Source organism: Chiloscyllium plagiosum, chromosome 9, assembly GCF_004010195.1.
Source record: "Chiloscyllium plagiosum isolate BGI_BamShark_2017 chromosome 9, ASM401019v2, whole genome shotgun sequence".
In the NCBI taxonomy this organism is placed as follows: domain Eukaryota; kingdom Metazoa; phylum Chordata; class Chondrichthyes; order Orectolobiformes; family Hemiscylliidae; genus Chiloscyllium; species Chiloscyllium plagiosum.
Genome location: NC_057718.1, coordinates 102,009,901 through 102,027,795, shown reverse-complemented (window position 1 = coordinate 102,027,795; position 17,895 = coordinate 102,009,901). Strand labels below are relative to the sequence as shown.

General features: G+C 45.0%; 1 protein-coding gene across 1 annotated transcript in view; it reads left to right on the top strand.

Annotated features, from left to right (window-relative positions):
* Positions 1-17,895, top strand: part of pcsk2 (proprotein convertase subtilisin/kexin type 2) — a 94,455-nt gene that overhangs the window by 24,804 nt on the left and 51,756 nt on the right. Inside the window, exons 2-5 of the mRNA XM_043696651.1 lie at positions 1,951-2,055; positions 10,853-10,966; positions 13,470-13,578; positions 14,885-14,922. Of these exons, the coding sequence (XP_043552586.1) occupies positions 1,951-2,055; positions 10,853-10,966; positions 13,470-13,578; positions 14,885-14,922 (366 nt within the window). The remainder of the gene's footprint in view (positions 1-1,950; positions 2,056-10,852; positions 10,967-13,469; positions 13,579-14,884; positions 14,923-17,895) is intronic.

The window sequence follows — 17,895 nt, the reverse complement described above, 5'->3', positions numbered from 1 at the left end:
TTACAGTAATACACTGGTGATGTTTGGCTACAAAGTGTGAACCTCAAAAGAGATCCTTAAGCAATGTATACACTACCTCATTGAATAACATCTAGAGTAATACATACAGTTGTACAGCCATGGATACAGACCCTTCGGTCCAATTCATGCATGCCAACCAGATATCCTAAATTAATCTAGTCCCATCTGCCAGTATTTGACCCATATCCATCTAAACCCTTCCTATTCATAAATCCATCCAGATTCCCTTTAAACCACTTCCTTTGGCAATCTCTTCCAATATTCAATGCCATTCTAGTTGGTTTGATGCTACGCACCTTTTCCAAATATATATATTCTCCATTTATAATCGTTAAAATTATAAGGACCATTTTTTCATTCATTGATGGGATGTGGAGATTGCTGGCTGGGCCAGTATTTATTGTCCATCCCGAGTTGAACTTGAGAAGCTAGTGGTGAGTCACCTTCTTATATTGCTGTAGGGCTATGCAGTGTGGGTACACCAATACTTGGTTTGGGAGGGACTTCAATAAAAATCCTTCCAAACACTTCCACCTGCAAGGACATTGGTAGCAATATGTAGGGACACCACTATTTGCAAGCTTTTCTCCAAGCCACTCACCATGCTGACTTGGAAATCTATAATGTGGACCACAGCACTTCAAGAAGGTAGCTCACCACTACCACCACAACTAGGAATGGGCAATAAATACTGGCCCAACCAATGATATCCATGTTCCACGAGTGAATAAAAGAGGTTCCAGGATTTTGACCCAACGGCACTGAAAGAACAGTGATATATTTCCAAGACAGGATGGTGAGTGGCTTGGAGGGGAACTTGGTGTTCCCATGTATCTGCTGCATTTGTCTTTCTGGATAGCAGAGGTGATGGGTTTAGAAGGTACAGTCTAAGGATCCCTTAGTGAGTTGCTGCTGTGCATCTTGTAGATGGTACCCATTGCTGCTCCCATGCACCGCACAGTGGATCTAGTGAATGTTGAAGGGATGGATTGGTGCATGTTGTACCCTGTCAAGCCCATTAAGGATTTTGACCTTTGTTTCTTCCAGGCCCCAATGAACATAGATGCAATCTACTCAATCTCACTTCAAAATGCAAAATGAACGCACAAGAAGTCCAACTTTATCAAACATGTAGCTTCTTAAGGGTTAAACTATTCTCCAGTATAGTGAATTATTTGAAGATTCTTCACCAATAGATTACATGTGTAACACAAAATGATTCTGTAGCAGTCTGGCATTTTCCAGAAAGTGCAAAGAGCTAGTGCATGAAATCTATTGAGTGTAGAGCAAAGAGTTTGAAGGAGGCATTGTAAATGGAATCACTACATTGGGGCCGCTGTGGGACCTGGTTTTGCTCTCCATACTCTATTGTAGCTGGCACAGTGGCTCAGTGGTTAGCACCGCTTCCTCACAGCGCTGGGGACCCAGATTTGATTCCACTCTCAGACAACTGTCTGCGTGGAGTTTGCACGTTCTCCCCGTGACTGCGTGGGTTTCCCCCGGGTACTCCAGTTTCCTCTCACAGTCCAAAGATGTGCAGGTTAGGTGAATTGGACATGGCAAAGTGTCCAGGGATGTGTCGGGTAGGTGGATTAGCCTTTGGAAATGTGGGGCTATGGGACATGATGGGGTGTCTGGGAGGGTTGCCCTTCGGTGGGTCAGTACAGACTTGATGGGCCGAAGTGCCTCCTTCCACACTGTAGTGATTCTGTACTCATTGACTTGAAATTGGGTGGAGACTTAAATGTGAAGTCCTTCCACCATGGGTCTGATTTCCACTCGAAGAATTAGATTAGGATGCTTCTAGTGAAAGCGAAAATCGAAAGAGTGTAGACATTTATTCTCAACTGAAGATACCATACAAAATTCATGGGACAGCCACAGCGTTGACAGTAAGGTATTGATTAAACACTTTCTGTTTTGCTACAGCTCCCATTTGGAGATGGACTCTATCACTTTGCTCATAACGGTATTCCAAAGGCCAGGCGAAGACGCAATACTCGATACAAGCTTTATCTGGAAAAGAACCCAAGGGTAAGCTAATGCTTCTCCAGCCTTCAGCAGCCGTTACCTAGGCAACAACTCATAATGTGGTCAGCTAATCAGCAGGGAGCAAAAACAATCATTCAAGCCTTAGCGAACAAATTCAGAAAGAATAAAACATAACCCTTGAAAGTACCTGATAATTCAAAAGTCCATTTCTGTTCTCTAATTTTGTATGAATGTTATCAAATGTAATTTGCATCAGATACGGTTTGCTTTGAATTTACTGCGGGGCTGGCTCACATCATTACAAAAGGAGATGTGGGAGCGAAGAGAGTGACATTTTGTCTCATCTGTACAGTTTCACTGTGGTACAGATAAAGGCCGGTGTGGATGTGATTTGCATGCTGAGAAAGTTTGGTATTGCTTTTTCTCGGACTATGTTAAATTGTGGGTGTTAAAGTACATATTTTCTTCCCTTATTCTTTCATGGAATGTGAGAGACACTGGCAAGGTGAGCATTTATTATCCATCCCTTATAAACTAGATGGCTCTCTGAACCATTTCAAAGGGCAGTTAAGAGTCAACCACATTGCTATGGGTCTGGAGTCACATGTAGGCCAGACCAGGTAAGGTTGGCAGTTTCCTTCCCTAGAGGACATTAGTGAACAGAAGTCAGAAGTCTCACGACACCAAGTTATAGTCCAAAAGGTTATTTGAAATCACAAATTCCTAAAGAAGGGCTCATGCCCGAAACGTCGATTCTCCTGCTCCTTGGATGCTGCCTGACCTGCGCTTTTCCAGCAACACATTTTCAGCTCTGATCTCCAGCATCTGCATTCCTCACTTTCTCCTAGAGGTTTTGAGGCAGCCAGGAGGTAATGAGTGATGTAGCCAAGTCTTGGGAGTGGGGCAGTGAGCAAATCACAAACCAAAGATTTGGACTGAATTAATTTCACACGTTGTAAAATGAACACTGTAAGCGGTCTCATTCTTTGACGTAGGCAAATTCATGTAGCAGTAATATCAGAGGAACTGTGACTGCATTGGGCAGTGAATGTAGCCTCTGAAGTTTCTGTGGTGGTAAACACAGCCTTTTCCAACATTATTTCAGGAAAACACACCCTAACAGCTTAGAATAGATGACACCATCAGTTTTCCTTATTTGCCTCGTGAATATTTCGCTTTTAAGTCTGCTTTCTAGAGGCCTGGGTAGAAGTGTTTGTGTCCAAATCATCATCATTGGAGCAATCTTTCTCAAGTGCCCAGTCAATCTCATCCTCAAGTGTGAATCACTACCATTCTATTTACAGTGGCGAAAATAGATCATGTACTTTATTTTAGTTTTTTACAATTCAACACAGAATATTGCAGAGTTTGTGGCTTTATGACTGCTCCAGACACTTAACTCGCCTTTGGAGAGATTGAATGCTTTTGAATTTCTGGCTCTTGTCAGCTGGAGTGTTGTAACAAACATGGAGAAGAGATTTTACATGAAGCCACTAGAGTAAGGAAACCGTCCCAACAAAAATGAAAACAATAAAGGGGTGAAAATCTGCTCAATGCGTGTTCCTCACTGCTTCGTTCATTTGTTCCTGCTTTCCACATGCTCACTTAGTAACAGTGAGACAATTGATTCGGGGGAGGGATGATGAGTTTTATCTGCATCGTGCCTTCTGGAAAATTGTGGGGGCGGGGTGGGCAGGGGCTGGGGGGAAGGTGTAGACTTGTCTGGAGGTCAGTTGAAGGTGGGGTCGTGGTTGGATCATCGAGGAGAAAGTGAGGTCTGCAGATGCTGGAGATCAAAGTTGAAACTTTATTGCTGGAACAGCACAGCAGGTCAGGCAGCATCCAGGGAACAGGAGATTCGACGTTTCGGGCACAGGCCCTTCTTCTGAAGAAGGGCCTGTGCCCGAAACGTCGAATCTCCTGTTCCCTGGATGCTGCCTGACCTGCTGTGCTGTTCCAGCAATAAAGTTTCAACTCGTGGTTGGATCAGTCAAGTCACCTGCTGACAATCACAACTGAACCTCAGCAATGTAAGGCCCACCTCAACACCAGAGCCTCTCAATACCTTCAGTGCAGATGAGGATATGGCAGATTAAAATGATATAAATGATAAGTTATATCAATACCAGAATTAGGAGCAGGAGAAAAACAGATAGCCTCTCAAGTCTGTTCTGCCAATCGATAATATTACAATCACGGAATCCCTATAATGCAGAAAGAGGCCATTCAGCCCATCGGGTCGGCATCAAACCTGCAAAATGCCTCCCCACCCTATCTTCACTGCCTCACATTTTCCATGACTAACTCACCTAGCCTACACATTCCCTGGACACTACACCATGGCCAATCTACCCAAATTGAACAATTTAGCATGGCCAATCCCCCATAACCTGCACCCGGAGGAAACCCACGCAGACACGTGGAGAATGTGCAAACTCCACACAGACAGTCACCCGAGGGTGGAATCAAACCCGGGTCCCCAGTATTGTGAAGCAGCAGTGCTAACCACTGAGCCACACCATTGTGGATTTGATCACTCCATGGTTCCACCTACCCCCGATTAACTTCCATCACCCTTCCCCCGACCATTCCTCACTTACCAATGGTTCCTGGGATGAGACCTTCCATTGAGGAGGAAGAGTTGAAGAAGTGAGGACCTTGGAGAGGAGCAAGCTCAGGGAAGATCGGATAGAGATTTTCAAGATCATGAAGGGGCTGGTCAGAGTGAATAGGGAGAAACTCTTCCCAGTCAAAACGTGTGGTGCTGGAAAAGCACAGCGAGTCAGGCAGCATCTGAGGGGCAGGAGACTCAACGTTTCGAGCATAAGCTCTTCACCATTCAAGTAGATGGAGAACTATAGTGCACAGATTCAAAATAGTTTATGAAAGAAGTAATTGTGAGATGAGGCAAAAAAAGCATTTTCACCCAGTAGGTTTTTATGGTGTGGAATACACTGCCTGGAAATGTGGGGGAGGCAGGTTCAATTGAGGCATTCAAGAGGAACATTGGATAATTATTTAAATAGGAGCAATGTGCAGGGTAATGGGGAAAAGGAGATTGGTACTGAGTTAAAATGCTCAGAAAGCGAGTGCAGGTATAATCGCTACCTTTATTTACCTCTGCCTGAAAACTACACAAAGATTCTGCTCCTACCAACTTTTCAGGAAGAGAATTCCAAAGAACCACCAACCCCACTTTGTGAGAAAAAAATTCCCTTGCACTCTGTCTTAAATGGGTGACCCATCAGTTTAAACAGCGATCCCCTCGTTCTAGTTCTTCCAACAAATGGAAACATCATTGCCACCTGCATCCTTTCAGGATCTTTAATCAATCAAGTCACCTCTTTATCTTTTAAACTTCAGCAGATACAAACCCAACCTGTCCAACTTTCCCAATAAACTAACCCATCCATTCCAGGAATAACTCAAGGAAAGTGCAAAGCCACCATAGTCTTACCAGCCCATAGGGCTGCTCTGTCTAATTACAGAGAGACAACTGGTGGTAGTTTAACCTGAGGGCCACCACGCCTCAGGTAAGGGGAGAGGTTGAAAAGAAGAGTCCTTCATGGTCACCTCAGCCAGCGCGGGAATTGAACCTACCCTGCTGGCATCACACTGCGTCACGAGCTCACCATTGAATGGTGCGTCAGAGAGGTATCCACAGTGTCTGAATTCTGCAGGTCTTTGCTAGATGGTTGGTAGCCTCGGTGAGGAAGTTTTTGTAAAGTGTGGGCTTGGATTCTGGGGTTGCAATGAACTGTCAAGGTTAATGTATTTCCAAATTGGGAGTCACCTGGCAATGTACACTGACAACAAAAAGCTGATGCCATCATCTTTGGCTGCTCTGTGTTTGTTTTTCTTTATCACACTGGCTGGAATTTGATAAGAACAGGAGGAGGTCTTTCTGCCATTCAGTCAGGTCAGGGTCCGTCTGTACCCCAACTCCATTTAGCCAGAAATGGAAAGAGAGCAAAAGATCGACCAAAAGACCATAATTGAAACTTTATTGCTGGAACAGCACAGCAGGTCAGGCAGCATCCAGGGAACAGGAGATTCGACGTTTCGGGCACAGGCCCTTCTTCAGGAAGAAGGGCCTGTGCCCGAAACGTCGAATCTCCTGTTCCCTGGATGCTGCCTGACCTGCTGTGCTGTTCCAGCAATAAAGTTTCAACTTTGATCTCCAGCATCTGCAGACCTCACTTTCTCCAAAAGACCATAATACCTAGGACAGAAGTAGGCCATTCAGCCCATTGACATTGCTCCACCATTCAATGAGTTCACAGCTGGTTTGATAACCCTCAAACCCTCTTTCCTTCCTTTTCCACATGATGCTACTGATTAAAAATCTGTCCAATCTTGCCTGAAAAAGTGTTCAATCCATTGATAGCTAGACGCAGATCGCAATGAGAGGAGTACAATCAGTCTTTGCATCATCTCTGACTGTACAAAAGATCTTTCTGCGCTGTGATTTGCATAAATAATGCAGACATCTGCTCATATACTTTGTCTTGCCTGACCTGCTGCCTGACCTGCTGCGCTTTTCCAGCAACACATTTTCAGCTCTGCCTCAAAACCTCCCCTCATCACTGCTCCCTCCCTCTCACTGCTCTGCCTCTTTGCTGTTTATCGTTCCCTGCGAGTGAGTGGGAGGCTGGCAGATACAAGATCGGGAATAGGGTGACCAGGAAGCAGGTTGGGTGGGGGTGTATGAAGCCATGAGTGAGTGAAGGCAGTGAATGAAGGTGGAGGATTCTTAAGGGGCTTGACAGGGTCATTGCTGACAGGATATTTTCCCTCATGGAAGAGGCTAGGACCAGAGGGTACAGTCTCAGAACAATGGGGCTCCAATTTCAGACGGAGATGGGGAGGAATTTCTTCTCACTGAGGGTTGTGAGTCTTTGGAATTCCTTGCCGCAGAGACAACTGTGGGGGCAGAGTCCTTGTTTATATTTAAGACTGAGATAAATTCTTGATCAGTCGGAGAAGGAAGGGTTATGGGAAAAGAGCAGGAGGTTGGACATAAAAAATCTTGGATCAGCCATGATCCTGTTGAATGGCAGAGCAGGCTCGAGGGACCGAATGGCCTACTCCTGTTCCTATTCTTATAGTGAGTGAGGATGGTGAGTAGAAATGAGATCTTACTTTAGAATCATAGAGTGATAGAGATGTATAGCTCAGAAACAGACCCTTCGTTCCATGCCGACCAGATATCCTAACCTAATCTAGTCCCATTTGCCAGCACTTGGCCAATATCCCTCTAAACCCTATACCCATCCAGATGCCTTCTAAATGATGTAATTGTACCAGCCTACACCACTTGCATATGTGCACCACCCTCTGTGTGAAAAAGTTACTCCTTAGGTCCCTTTTAAATCTTTCCCCTCTCACTTTAAACCTATGCCCTCTAGATTATGATCTGGCGAGTGGAATTGGGACAGGTTGGAATGGTTGCAGTTTTGTTAAAAGTCACGACAAGTGCCGTTGAATAAAGCGTTGAGTGGATACAGAGATGAGTGTGTGAGACAGGATGCCGTTGAAGAATTCTGTGGGAGAGTGTTCTTCAGCTGGGTCCCGGTACCAGCGTCACCGCACATGTGGCGAGGGCACTGAGTGCAGTGCCAGGGCACAGTGTATGGGGGTTGAGCACCAGATAATTGGGTGCTCCATCTTCTTCTCCCACCTGTGCCTTGAATTATACTGCCGCCAATTTCCTCAGTAACCTTTTACGTGGTCACACGTGCGTGCACCTGAAATGTTCATGTGTAAATAATTCTCAGTGCAGGTCCAAGGCTGATGGTCCCTATAATCCCATCCTGTATCACAGAGGGGAGACTGAGGGGGGATCTTGTGGAAGCGTATGAGATCTTGAGACGCATTGAAAGGGTGAATGCATTCAGTCTTTTTCCCCGCGCTGGGAATCAAGGATAGGAGGGCATCAGTTTAAGGTTAGAGGGGAAAGAATAAAAGGGAACCTGAGGGGCAACTCTTTTATACAGAGGGTGGGGTGCATATGGAATGAGCTGCCAGTGGAAGTGGTTGACGCAGGTACATTAACAACATTTAAAAGGCATTTGGACATATACATGCATAGGAAAGGATTAGAGGGATGTGGGCCAAGTGCAGGGAAATGGGGTTAGCATAGACGGCATAGACCAGTTTGGGGCAAAGAGCCTGTCTCTGTGCTGTAGGACTCTATGACTTTATGACTTTATAACAAGGACTACACCTCAATGTGAAAACTGACAGAACTGCAGATGCCGTATAAATCAGAAACAAAACCAGAAATCACTGGGAAATCTCGGCAAGTCTGGCAGCATTTGTGGAGAGAAACCAGAGTTAACGTTTTAGGGTCCATTCTGTGGAATGGTCACCGGACCCGAAACGTTAACTCTGATTTCTGTTCACAGATGCTGCCAGACCCGCTGAGCTTTTCTGGCAATTTCTGGTTTCGTTTCTATACAATTCAAAGTACTTCATTGGCTATAAAAGCCTATGGTTGAAGCAGGTGCTGTGTAAATACAGAGAATTTTTTTCCCAATATCAATCCTGGACTCATTACTTCCAGAATTCTGGCAATTCAGATGTTGGAAATTCTGTGACAAGTAACTCCCCTCCTGACTTTCCAAAGCCTGTCCACCACTTACAAGGCACAAGTCAGGAGTGTGATGGAATACTCCCCATTTGCCTGGATGGGTGTAGCTCCAATAACACTCAAGAAGTTTGACAGCATGCAGGACAAAGCAACCTGCTTGATTGGCACCACACCCACAAATATCCACTTCCTCCACCACCGACACTCAGTTGCAGCAGTGTGTACCATCTTCAAGGTACACTGGAGTAACTTACCAAGGCTTCTCCAACAGCACCTTCCAAACCTGTGATGCGTTCCATCTAGAAGGACAAGGGCAGCAGATATATGGGAACACCACCCTCTGTAAGTTCCCCTCTAAGCCACTCACCATCCTGACTCGGAGATATATCACCGTTCCTTCACTGTAACTGGGTCACAATCCTGCAATTCCCTCCCTAAGGGCATTATGGCACAATCTGCAGAATGTGGACTCTGCAGCTCACCCCCACTTTCTCAAGGAGCAACCATAGATGGGTAATAAATATATATAAATAAATGAAGAAAAGTTAATGTTGAAGGGTTATTTGCTTTAACATGACAGGCCATTATCATCAAGAAATGCCTTTCTCTCTGTCTTCCGGCCTTTAATCTGACACCATAATTTCACAACGGTTTGCCCTTCATTTCACCGATGGAGGCTGTTGTGTGGCTGTGGAAACTTCCTTTTGCAGAATCAGTTTGTTTGGAAACAGATGATTGTCACCAACCTCTAGCTTTTTGAAAGATTTTACCTCACTCTCTTGAGAATCGTCATCAGAAAGGTTCCTGATTTCCTACGACCCTCTAATACTGGCCACCTGTCCATCCACTGATCTGAATCATTCCGTTCTTGGTGGTCATTCTTTCAGCTGTCTGGGCCCGAAGCTCTGGCATTCCCTCTGTAAACCTCGCTGTCTTTCCCTTTTCTGGAATACTGTCTTTTATATTTGCTTTGTTAAGCACCTGGTCTTAAACTTCCTAAAATGTCCTTCAGTGGTTCAGTGCTATATGTAATGTGAAGGTGCAGGTGTTGGACTGGGATAAACTTAAAAATCACACAGCACCAGGTTATAGTCCAACAGGTTTATTTGGAAGCACTAGTTTTCAGTCAACCACTTGATGAAGGAGCAGCACTAGTGATTCCAAATAAACCTGTTGGACTATAACCTGGTGCTGTGTAACTTTTAACTTTGTACACCCCAGTCCAACACTGGCCGCTCCAAATCAGGTTATAGTGCAACAGGTTTATTTGTGATTTTTATGTATATGCTTCTGTGAAATGCCTTGGGATGTTTTTCTGTGTTAAACGTGTCTGGGGGATGGATTCAACAGTGTTATGGCTGTACGGGACATTGGTTAGGCCACTGTTGGAATATTGGGTGCAATTCTGGTCTCCTTCCTATCGGAAAGCTGTTGTGAAACTTGAAAGGGTTCAGAAAAGATTTACAAGGATGTGGTTTGGGGTGAGAGGGGAAAGATATAAAAGAGACCTAAGAGGCAACTTTTTCACGCAGAGGGTGGTGCGTGTATGGAATGAGCTGCCAGAGGATGTGGTGGAGGCTGGTACAATTGCAACATTTAAGAGGTATTTGGATGGGTATATGAATAGGAAGGGTTTGGAGGGATATGGGCTGGGTGCTGGCAGGTGGGACTAGATTAGGTTGGGATATCTGGTCGGCATGGACGGGGTTGGACTGAAGAGTCTGTTTCCATGCTGTACATCTCTATGACTCTATAACCTGGTAGGAGTGATCGAGGAGGTCCTTTGATCTCCTGTATCAGAGATCCCTGATGCATCCTGCTGTAGACTGTGAACTCTGCATTGCCTTGGTGATGGTGCTACCCAACTTCACTCTTTCTCAATGGTGCCCTTGTCTTTTATCTTTTTGTCTTTACACTGCCAGTTGGCAGGAGGGGCAGTATGAAATACACAAGGTATCCGCATTGTGTGCAACAGATTAGTTGGAACTTTGACTCCTTTGCTGTCCATCATTACCTGTTTCTTTGTAAGGTGAATGGTAAAGTGCAAGGCCATGGCTGAGCCTGATCTAGGTATTTGTTTAAAGGTGTATTGAGAATATAGTGTCAAGGAAACGCATCTCCGTGTTCAGATTGAGTTCTCCATCAGCAAATAAAACATCACAAGTCGGTTTGAAATTTTTAATTCATGAATCTTTAAACCTAAACCAATATTTCTGTATGCCCTCAAACAGATGATTTCTCTTGCAGGTAAAACATGCCATGCAGCAAGAAGCATTTAATAGAAGGAAGCGAGGATATCGGAGTATTCGTGAAATTGGTATCATGATGAATGATCCTTTGTTTACTAAACAATGGTATCTTGTAAGCACCATCTGACTTACCTACATCTCTTTTATGTTCTGTTTGATGTTTACCACTGTTTATGTGCCTTTGTTGAAATTCTTCTCTGGACACAGCTGGGTGAGGCCATCATGTTTTGCCCCTCCCCAATTATCCTGAGACAGGATTGGTCCTGTCAACCTGCTGCACATTGTGTGCCAATGGTGCCATCTCCCAAAGATAGGAAACACCAGGCTATGAACCCAGCAGTGATGAGGAAAGAGCTACCTGAGGGGTGGGCATATGTGAGACTTGGTGACGGGATTTGTCTAGGGGAGCAAGACTTAGAACAAAAGAATGAGATATATTCATCCTCCAGCTTTCATTGTTTCTTTATTTCCCAATTGGAAATGAACTTTTGTTTATCAAAATGAGAATGGGATTTTCATATTCATTGGGATTCTATTTTACCTAATTCCCAGGGATTGAATAGCATTTAGCATTTATGTCAACTCTGAAAGGGCCTTAATTGTTTAGCCATTTCAGAGGGTAGTTAAGAGTAAATCACATTGCAATTCGTCTGGAGTCACATGTTGGCCAGACCAGGTAAGGATGGCAGTTTCCTTCCCCATAGGACATGGTGAACCAGATGGGTTTTCAGTATGATCCACATTTATGTGCTCACCATTGCTAATACTAACTTGTCATATTAAGTTTAAATTGCTTCTACCTTTTTATTTACAAGATGCACTGCAGTAACTCACCAGCAGCTTCCAATTTACCATCTACCTCTACCATCCAGAAGGCAGCATATACCCGGGAACACCACCCCCTGCAAGTCCCCCTCCTAGTCACCCACTGTCCTGACTTGGAAATATATTGCTGTTCCTTCACTGTCACTGGTCAATGTCCTGGAATCCCCTCCCCAAGGGCCTTGTAGGTCACAGAAGTGCTGACAGAGGCCATTCAGCCCATTGTATGTGCAGAATTCTATCCCAGTGCCTTTTCCCGAAGTCCCAGCACACCATTTCTATCCATATAATCATCCAATACCCTCTTGAACTGCCTAAAGCTTATGAACCACTGCAGAACTGCTGGGGTGGCATGGTGGCACAGTGGTTAGCCTGGGTTCAATTCCCGTCTCAGGCAACTGTCTGTGTGGAGTTTGCACATTCACTCTATGTCTGTGTGGGTTTCTTTCCACAGTCCAAAACTGTGCAGGTTAGGTGAATTGGCCATGCTAAATTGCATGTAGTGTTAGGGGAATGGGTCTGGGTGGGTTGCTGTTCAGAGGGCTAGATGGGCCAAAGGGCCTGTTTCGACAGTATAAGCAATCTAAAAAGAAAATTTAAAAGTTCAAAGATGGTGCTTCTCCAGAGCAATTAGGGATATCCACCTTTGATGATCAAATTATTTAAATAAAGCTGTCGCCCTCAAAGGAATTGGTGTCGATCTACGCCATAGCTAATCATAAACTCTGGTTTCCCATTAACATTTGATTTCTGTTAGTCATGAATCTGTTCACCCCAGCCTTAAAAGTATTCAAAAACCCCCAACTCTCCCTCTCTCGAGGGAAGAGAGTTCCCAAAGACTGAAAACCCTCCAGAGGGAAAAGAAAATATTTTCCACATCGTGATTTTGAATGGGAGAGTCCATGTATTTAACGTGTGTTCCTCAGTTTCAGTCTCTCCTCCAAGAAGACAAATCCTTTCAGCATCCTCATTGTCAAGTTCCCCTCAAGGTCTTATATGTTTCAACAAGATCACGTCTCATTCTGGGAAAGAGGGACTAGGTTTTGGTTTCGTGGAATGATGAGAAAAGGCATTTGCCTGACCCAGGAGCCACTCGAACTCCCAGGGTTTGCAGTTGAGATCAAAGAGGCTAGGCTGGATTGGGAATGGGTAGAGGTCTCAGTGAGGACTGGAGGAGGAAGTCCCTGGCCCTGAAATGGAGCAAAGGTAAGGAACGAAAGAGCTGGGGTTCACTTTGAATCCTTTTGATCCCAATCCCCATAACGGTCCCAATCTACTGCTGTCATCTGAGATTGCACCCATTTCAGCTAATGTTTGTGTCCATCACAAAGGTGTCAGACCAAGCCCCTCCTGATGGTAATATTCAAGAGGAAGATTTTCCACCCCACCTACCTGCAGTGAGGGACCTTGAAAGATAGGAGTAAAGCAGGCTATTCAGCCCTTCAAGGATACTGGGCCATTCAACCAGACCATGGCTCTTTTACCCGGTCATTTTCCTGCACTATACCCTTGAAATCTTTAATATCCAGAAATCTATTGCTTGCTTTAATCTTTTGACTTCTGCCTTGAATCTACTCCATGACTGAACTGTCATTGCTCTCCGGGGTAGAGAATTGCAAAAGAATGCCCAGGAGACTTCATGTGCCAGGGGCTTTATTTCCACGGGCTGCCCCAGCCCCCAAGTTTACCCCCTCACCTCTCCCCCCAACCAGGGCAGGGAGGGTTGGAATCGGGATTGAGATCTGAGTAAGAAATGGGTGCAACTGTAGAAACATCTTTTCCTGCTGAAACAGGTCAACACGGGGCAAGCTGATGGGACCCCTGGTTTGGACCTGAATGTGGCTGAAGCATGGGAGTTGGGCTACACTGGAAAAGGAGTAACCATCGCAATCATGGATGATGGTAAGGGCTAATGACATGTTGCTGCTCTTGACAATGAAGTGCTTACATGCTGCTCTGTTTGTTTGAATGGATAATACATCTCTGAGAAGGAAGCAAATGCATTAAATGTCTTTCCCCAGTTATAATTGCCATTTAAACTCACAACACTTGAATTAACGATATTGATTAATGTATTTGCTGCTGAAGGAATTGTTGCACTGACTTAAGGAGCAGAGGCCAGGGCAGCGCGGTGGCTCGGTGGTTAGCACTGCTGCTTCCACCTTTGAGTGACTGTCTGTGTGGAGTTTGCCCGTTCTCCCCATGTCTGCATGGGCTTCCTCCTACAGTCCAAAGATCTACAGGTTAGGTGGATTGGACATGGGAAATTGTCCTGAGTGTGCAGGCTAGGTGGGTTAGCCACGGGGCATGCATGGTTACAGAGATGGGGTGAGTCTAGGTGGGATGCGCTTCGGAGGGCCAGTGTGAACTCTATGGGCCGAATGGCCCTCATCCACAGAATAAGGATTCTGACCAAACACAGAGAATGCTGGAGAACCTCAGTAAATCTGGAATGGAGAGGGAAACAGGGTTAATGTTTTGAGTCTGGTATGACTGTCCTTCAGAACTCTTAAAAGTTGATGCCCAAGAAAGAAACCATCAGCATGTTGACCATTTCATCAAAGATGAAAAACCTTAGACGAGTCCTGATCGAGAGTCACCAGACTTGAAATAGTAACTCTGTTTCTCTCTCCACAGATGCTGCCCGGCCTGCTGAGTTTCTCCTGTAATTTCTGTTTTTTGCTTCAGTTCTCCAGCGTCCGTCAATCTCTGTTCTATTTGAATGTTACACAATGGATAACGGATGTCACTAAGTGATAGAACTGTTCTGAAGAAGAGTAATTTGGACTGGAAATGTTGAATTTTATTTCTCTCACTGCAGATCCTGCCAGACCTGCTGAGTTTCTCCAGCATGCTCTGTGTTTGTTTCGCATTTCCAGCATCCGCAGACATAAAATCAGAGAACCGTACAGTACAAATGAAGCCCTTCGGCCCATCAAGTCTGTACCACCTCATAAGCCTTGAATGTTATGACATTTCAAGTGCTCATCCAAGTAAAGTTCCTGAGGTTTTCTGCTTTTATGGCCCTCATACCCCCAGCTTTCACCAGAACTGTGCAAACACCTTTTATTCCAGATGATTTAAATGCAGTTTCTCAATACTTCAAACCTCTTCAAAGTTGCTGAAAAATGTAATTGGATCAGTTTATAGCACCTTCTTTTACAAATTTGAATTCCGTTTATGTAACCTACTTATTGTTCTAATGCAGGAATTGATTACCTGCACCCTGACCTTGCGGAAAACTATGTAAGTACACGGCCACTTTCTCTTGCATATAATTAGTTTTGATAAGAGTGGTGAATGTGTTGATCGACATGACAAGCAATAAAAGATAATAATTGATTGCATGCAGACTGCAGACAGATGCTTCTTTGAATACCAAATGGACAGAAACAGTGTACTGGCAGAATTCCTAAACTTTCATCTGTGTGTAATATGTTTTTAAAAAGGAAGGACTGCAAATCAATGAACCTGCACCATTTGTCACTGAAGATGTGACTGATTGTACAATCCAGGTTCAGAATTGAGATGACGGCTACATTTGAGATATGCTTGTTTTGATACACGGATCTCAACAACACATGAGTTCTCACACAAAGTGTGTGTTAGTCGATATTAAGACATCAGAGTCAAATCACAGAATCATACAGCACAGAAACAGACCCTTTGGTCCAACGAGTCCAGGTCGTCCATAACCCCAAACTAAACTAGTCCTACCTACCTGAGGTTGGCTCACATCCCTCCAAAGTTGAATTTTGACTTAACAATATTGATTAATGTATTTGCTGCTGAAGGAATTGTTGCACTGACACGAGAAGTAGAGGCCAGGCCAGGTGGCTCAGTCGTTAGCATTGCTGCCTCACAGCCCCAGGGATTTGGGTTTGATTCCACCCTCGGGTGACTGTCTGTGTGGAGTTTGCACAGTCTCCCCGTGTCTGCATGGGTTTTCTCCCACAATCCAAAGATCTGCAGGTTAGATGGATTGGATATGGGAAATTGTCCAGAGTGTGCAGGCTAGGTGGGTTAGCCATAGAGAATGCATGGTTACAGGGATGGGGTGGATCTAGGTGGGATGGCCCATGTTCCTCCATATTCATGAACTTATCCAAATGTCTTTTAAATGTTGTAACTATACCTGCATTCTACACTTCCTCTGGAAGTTCATTCCTCACACAAACCACTCTCTGTGCAAAAAAGCTCCCCTTCATGTCCCTTCTAAAGCTTTCTCCTCTCACCTTAAAAATAAGCCCTCGAGTTTTGAACTTGCCCAACCTAGGGGAAAGACCCTTACTATTCTCCTTATCCATGCATCTCATGATTTTATAAACCTCTACAAGGTCATCCCTCTGCCTCCTAAGCTCCAGTGAAAGAAGTCCCAGCCTATCCAGCCGATTTTTATAACTCAAACCCTACGTTCCCAGCAACATCTTGGTAAATGTTTTCTGTCCATCTCCAGTTTAATAATATTCTTCCTACAGCATCTGTCCATGACAGTATCGGTAAGAGTGACCACCGTGCAGTTAACTCACCTTCACATTGAGAATACCCTCCATTGTGTTGTATGGCACTATCACCGTGCTAAATGGGACAGACTTCAAACAGGTCTAGCAACTCAAGACTGGGGAACAATGAGGTGCTGTGGACCATTAACAGCAGCAGAATTGTCCTTCAGCACAATCTTTAACCTCATGGCCCAGCATATCCCCAACTCAACCATTACCATCAAGCCAGGGGATCAACCCTGGTTCAATGGAGAGTACAGGAGGGCAGGTCATGAGCAGCATCAGACAGACCTGAAGATGAGGTGTCAACCTGGCGAAGCCACCAAACAGCATAAGCAGTAAGTGATAGACGGAGCTAAATGATCCCACAAGCAACAGATCAGACCTAAGCTCTGCAGTCCTGCCACAGTCGTGAATGTGGACAATTAAACAAATCACTGGAGGAGGAGGTTCCACACACATCCTCAACCTCAGTGATGGAAGAGCCCCGCACATCAGCGCAAAAGATAAGGCTGAAGCTTTTACAGCAATCTTCAGCCTCCTCCAATGGTCCCCAGCATCACAGATACCAGTCTCCAGCCAATTCGATTCACTTCGCGTGAGATCAAGAAACAGATGGAGGTACTGGATACTGTAAAGGCTACGGGCCCTGACAACATTCGACAACAGGACTGAAGACCTGTGCTCCAGAACGAGCTGCTCCCCTCGCCAAGCTGTTCCTGTGCAGTTACAACATCTACCCGACAATGTGGAAAACTGCCCAGGTATGTCCTGTACATGAAAAGCAGGACAAATCCAACCTGGCCAATTCCCACCCCATCAGTCTACTTTCCATCGTCAGTAAAGTGATAGAACGTGTCATCCATAGTACTATCCAGCAGCACCTGCTCAGCAATAACCTGCTCAGTGACGCCCATTTTGGGCTCCCCCAGGGTCACTCAGCTCATGACCTCATTACAGCCTTAGGTTCAAACATGGACAAAAGAGCTGAATTCCAGAGGGGAGGGGAGAGAGACAGCCCTTGACATCAAGGCTGCATTCGACCGAGTGTGGCATCAAGGAGCCCTGGCAAAACTGAAATCAATAGCTATCACGGGGCAAACACTCCACAGGTTAGAGCCATATCTGACATATAAGAAGATGGTTGTGGTTGTTGAAGGTCAGTCATCTCAGCTCCAGGACATCTGGAGATGAGATGACTGACCTTCAACAACTGAAGACAGAGAAGATGGTAAAAGAGGGGGAGGTGTGCCATTGTTGGTCAAGGACAGTATTGCAGTTGCAGAAAGGATGTTTGGGGACTCGTCAACTAAGGTAGTATGGGCTGAGGTTAGAAACAGGAAAGGAGAGGTCACCCTGTTGGGAGTTTTCTATAGGCCTCCAAATAGTTTCAGAGATGTAGAGGAAAGGATAACAAAGATGATTCTCGATAGGAGTGACAAAGACAGGGTAGTTGTCTTGGGGGACTTCAACTCTCCAAATATTGACTGGGAACACTATAGTACGAGTACTATAGATGGGTCAGTTTTTGTCCAGTGTGTGCAGGAGGGCTTCCTGACACAGTATGTAGACAGGCCAACAAGGGGCGAAGCCACATTAGATTTGGTACTGGGTAATGAGCCCGGCCAGGTGTTAGACTTGGAAGTAGGTGAGCACTTTGGTGATAGCGATCACAATTCTGTTATGTTTACTTTAGTGACAGAAAGGGATAGGTGTA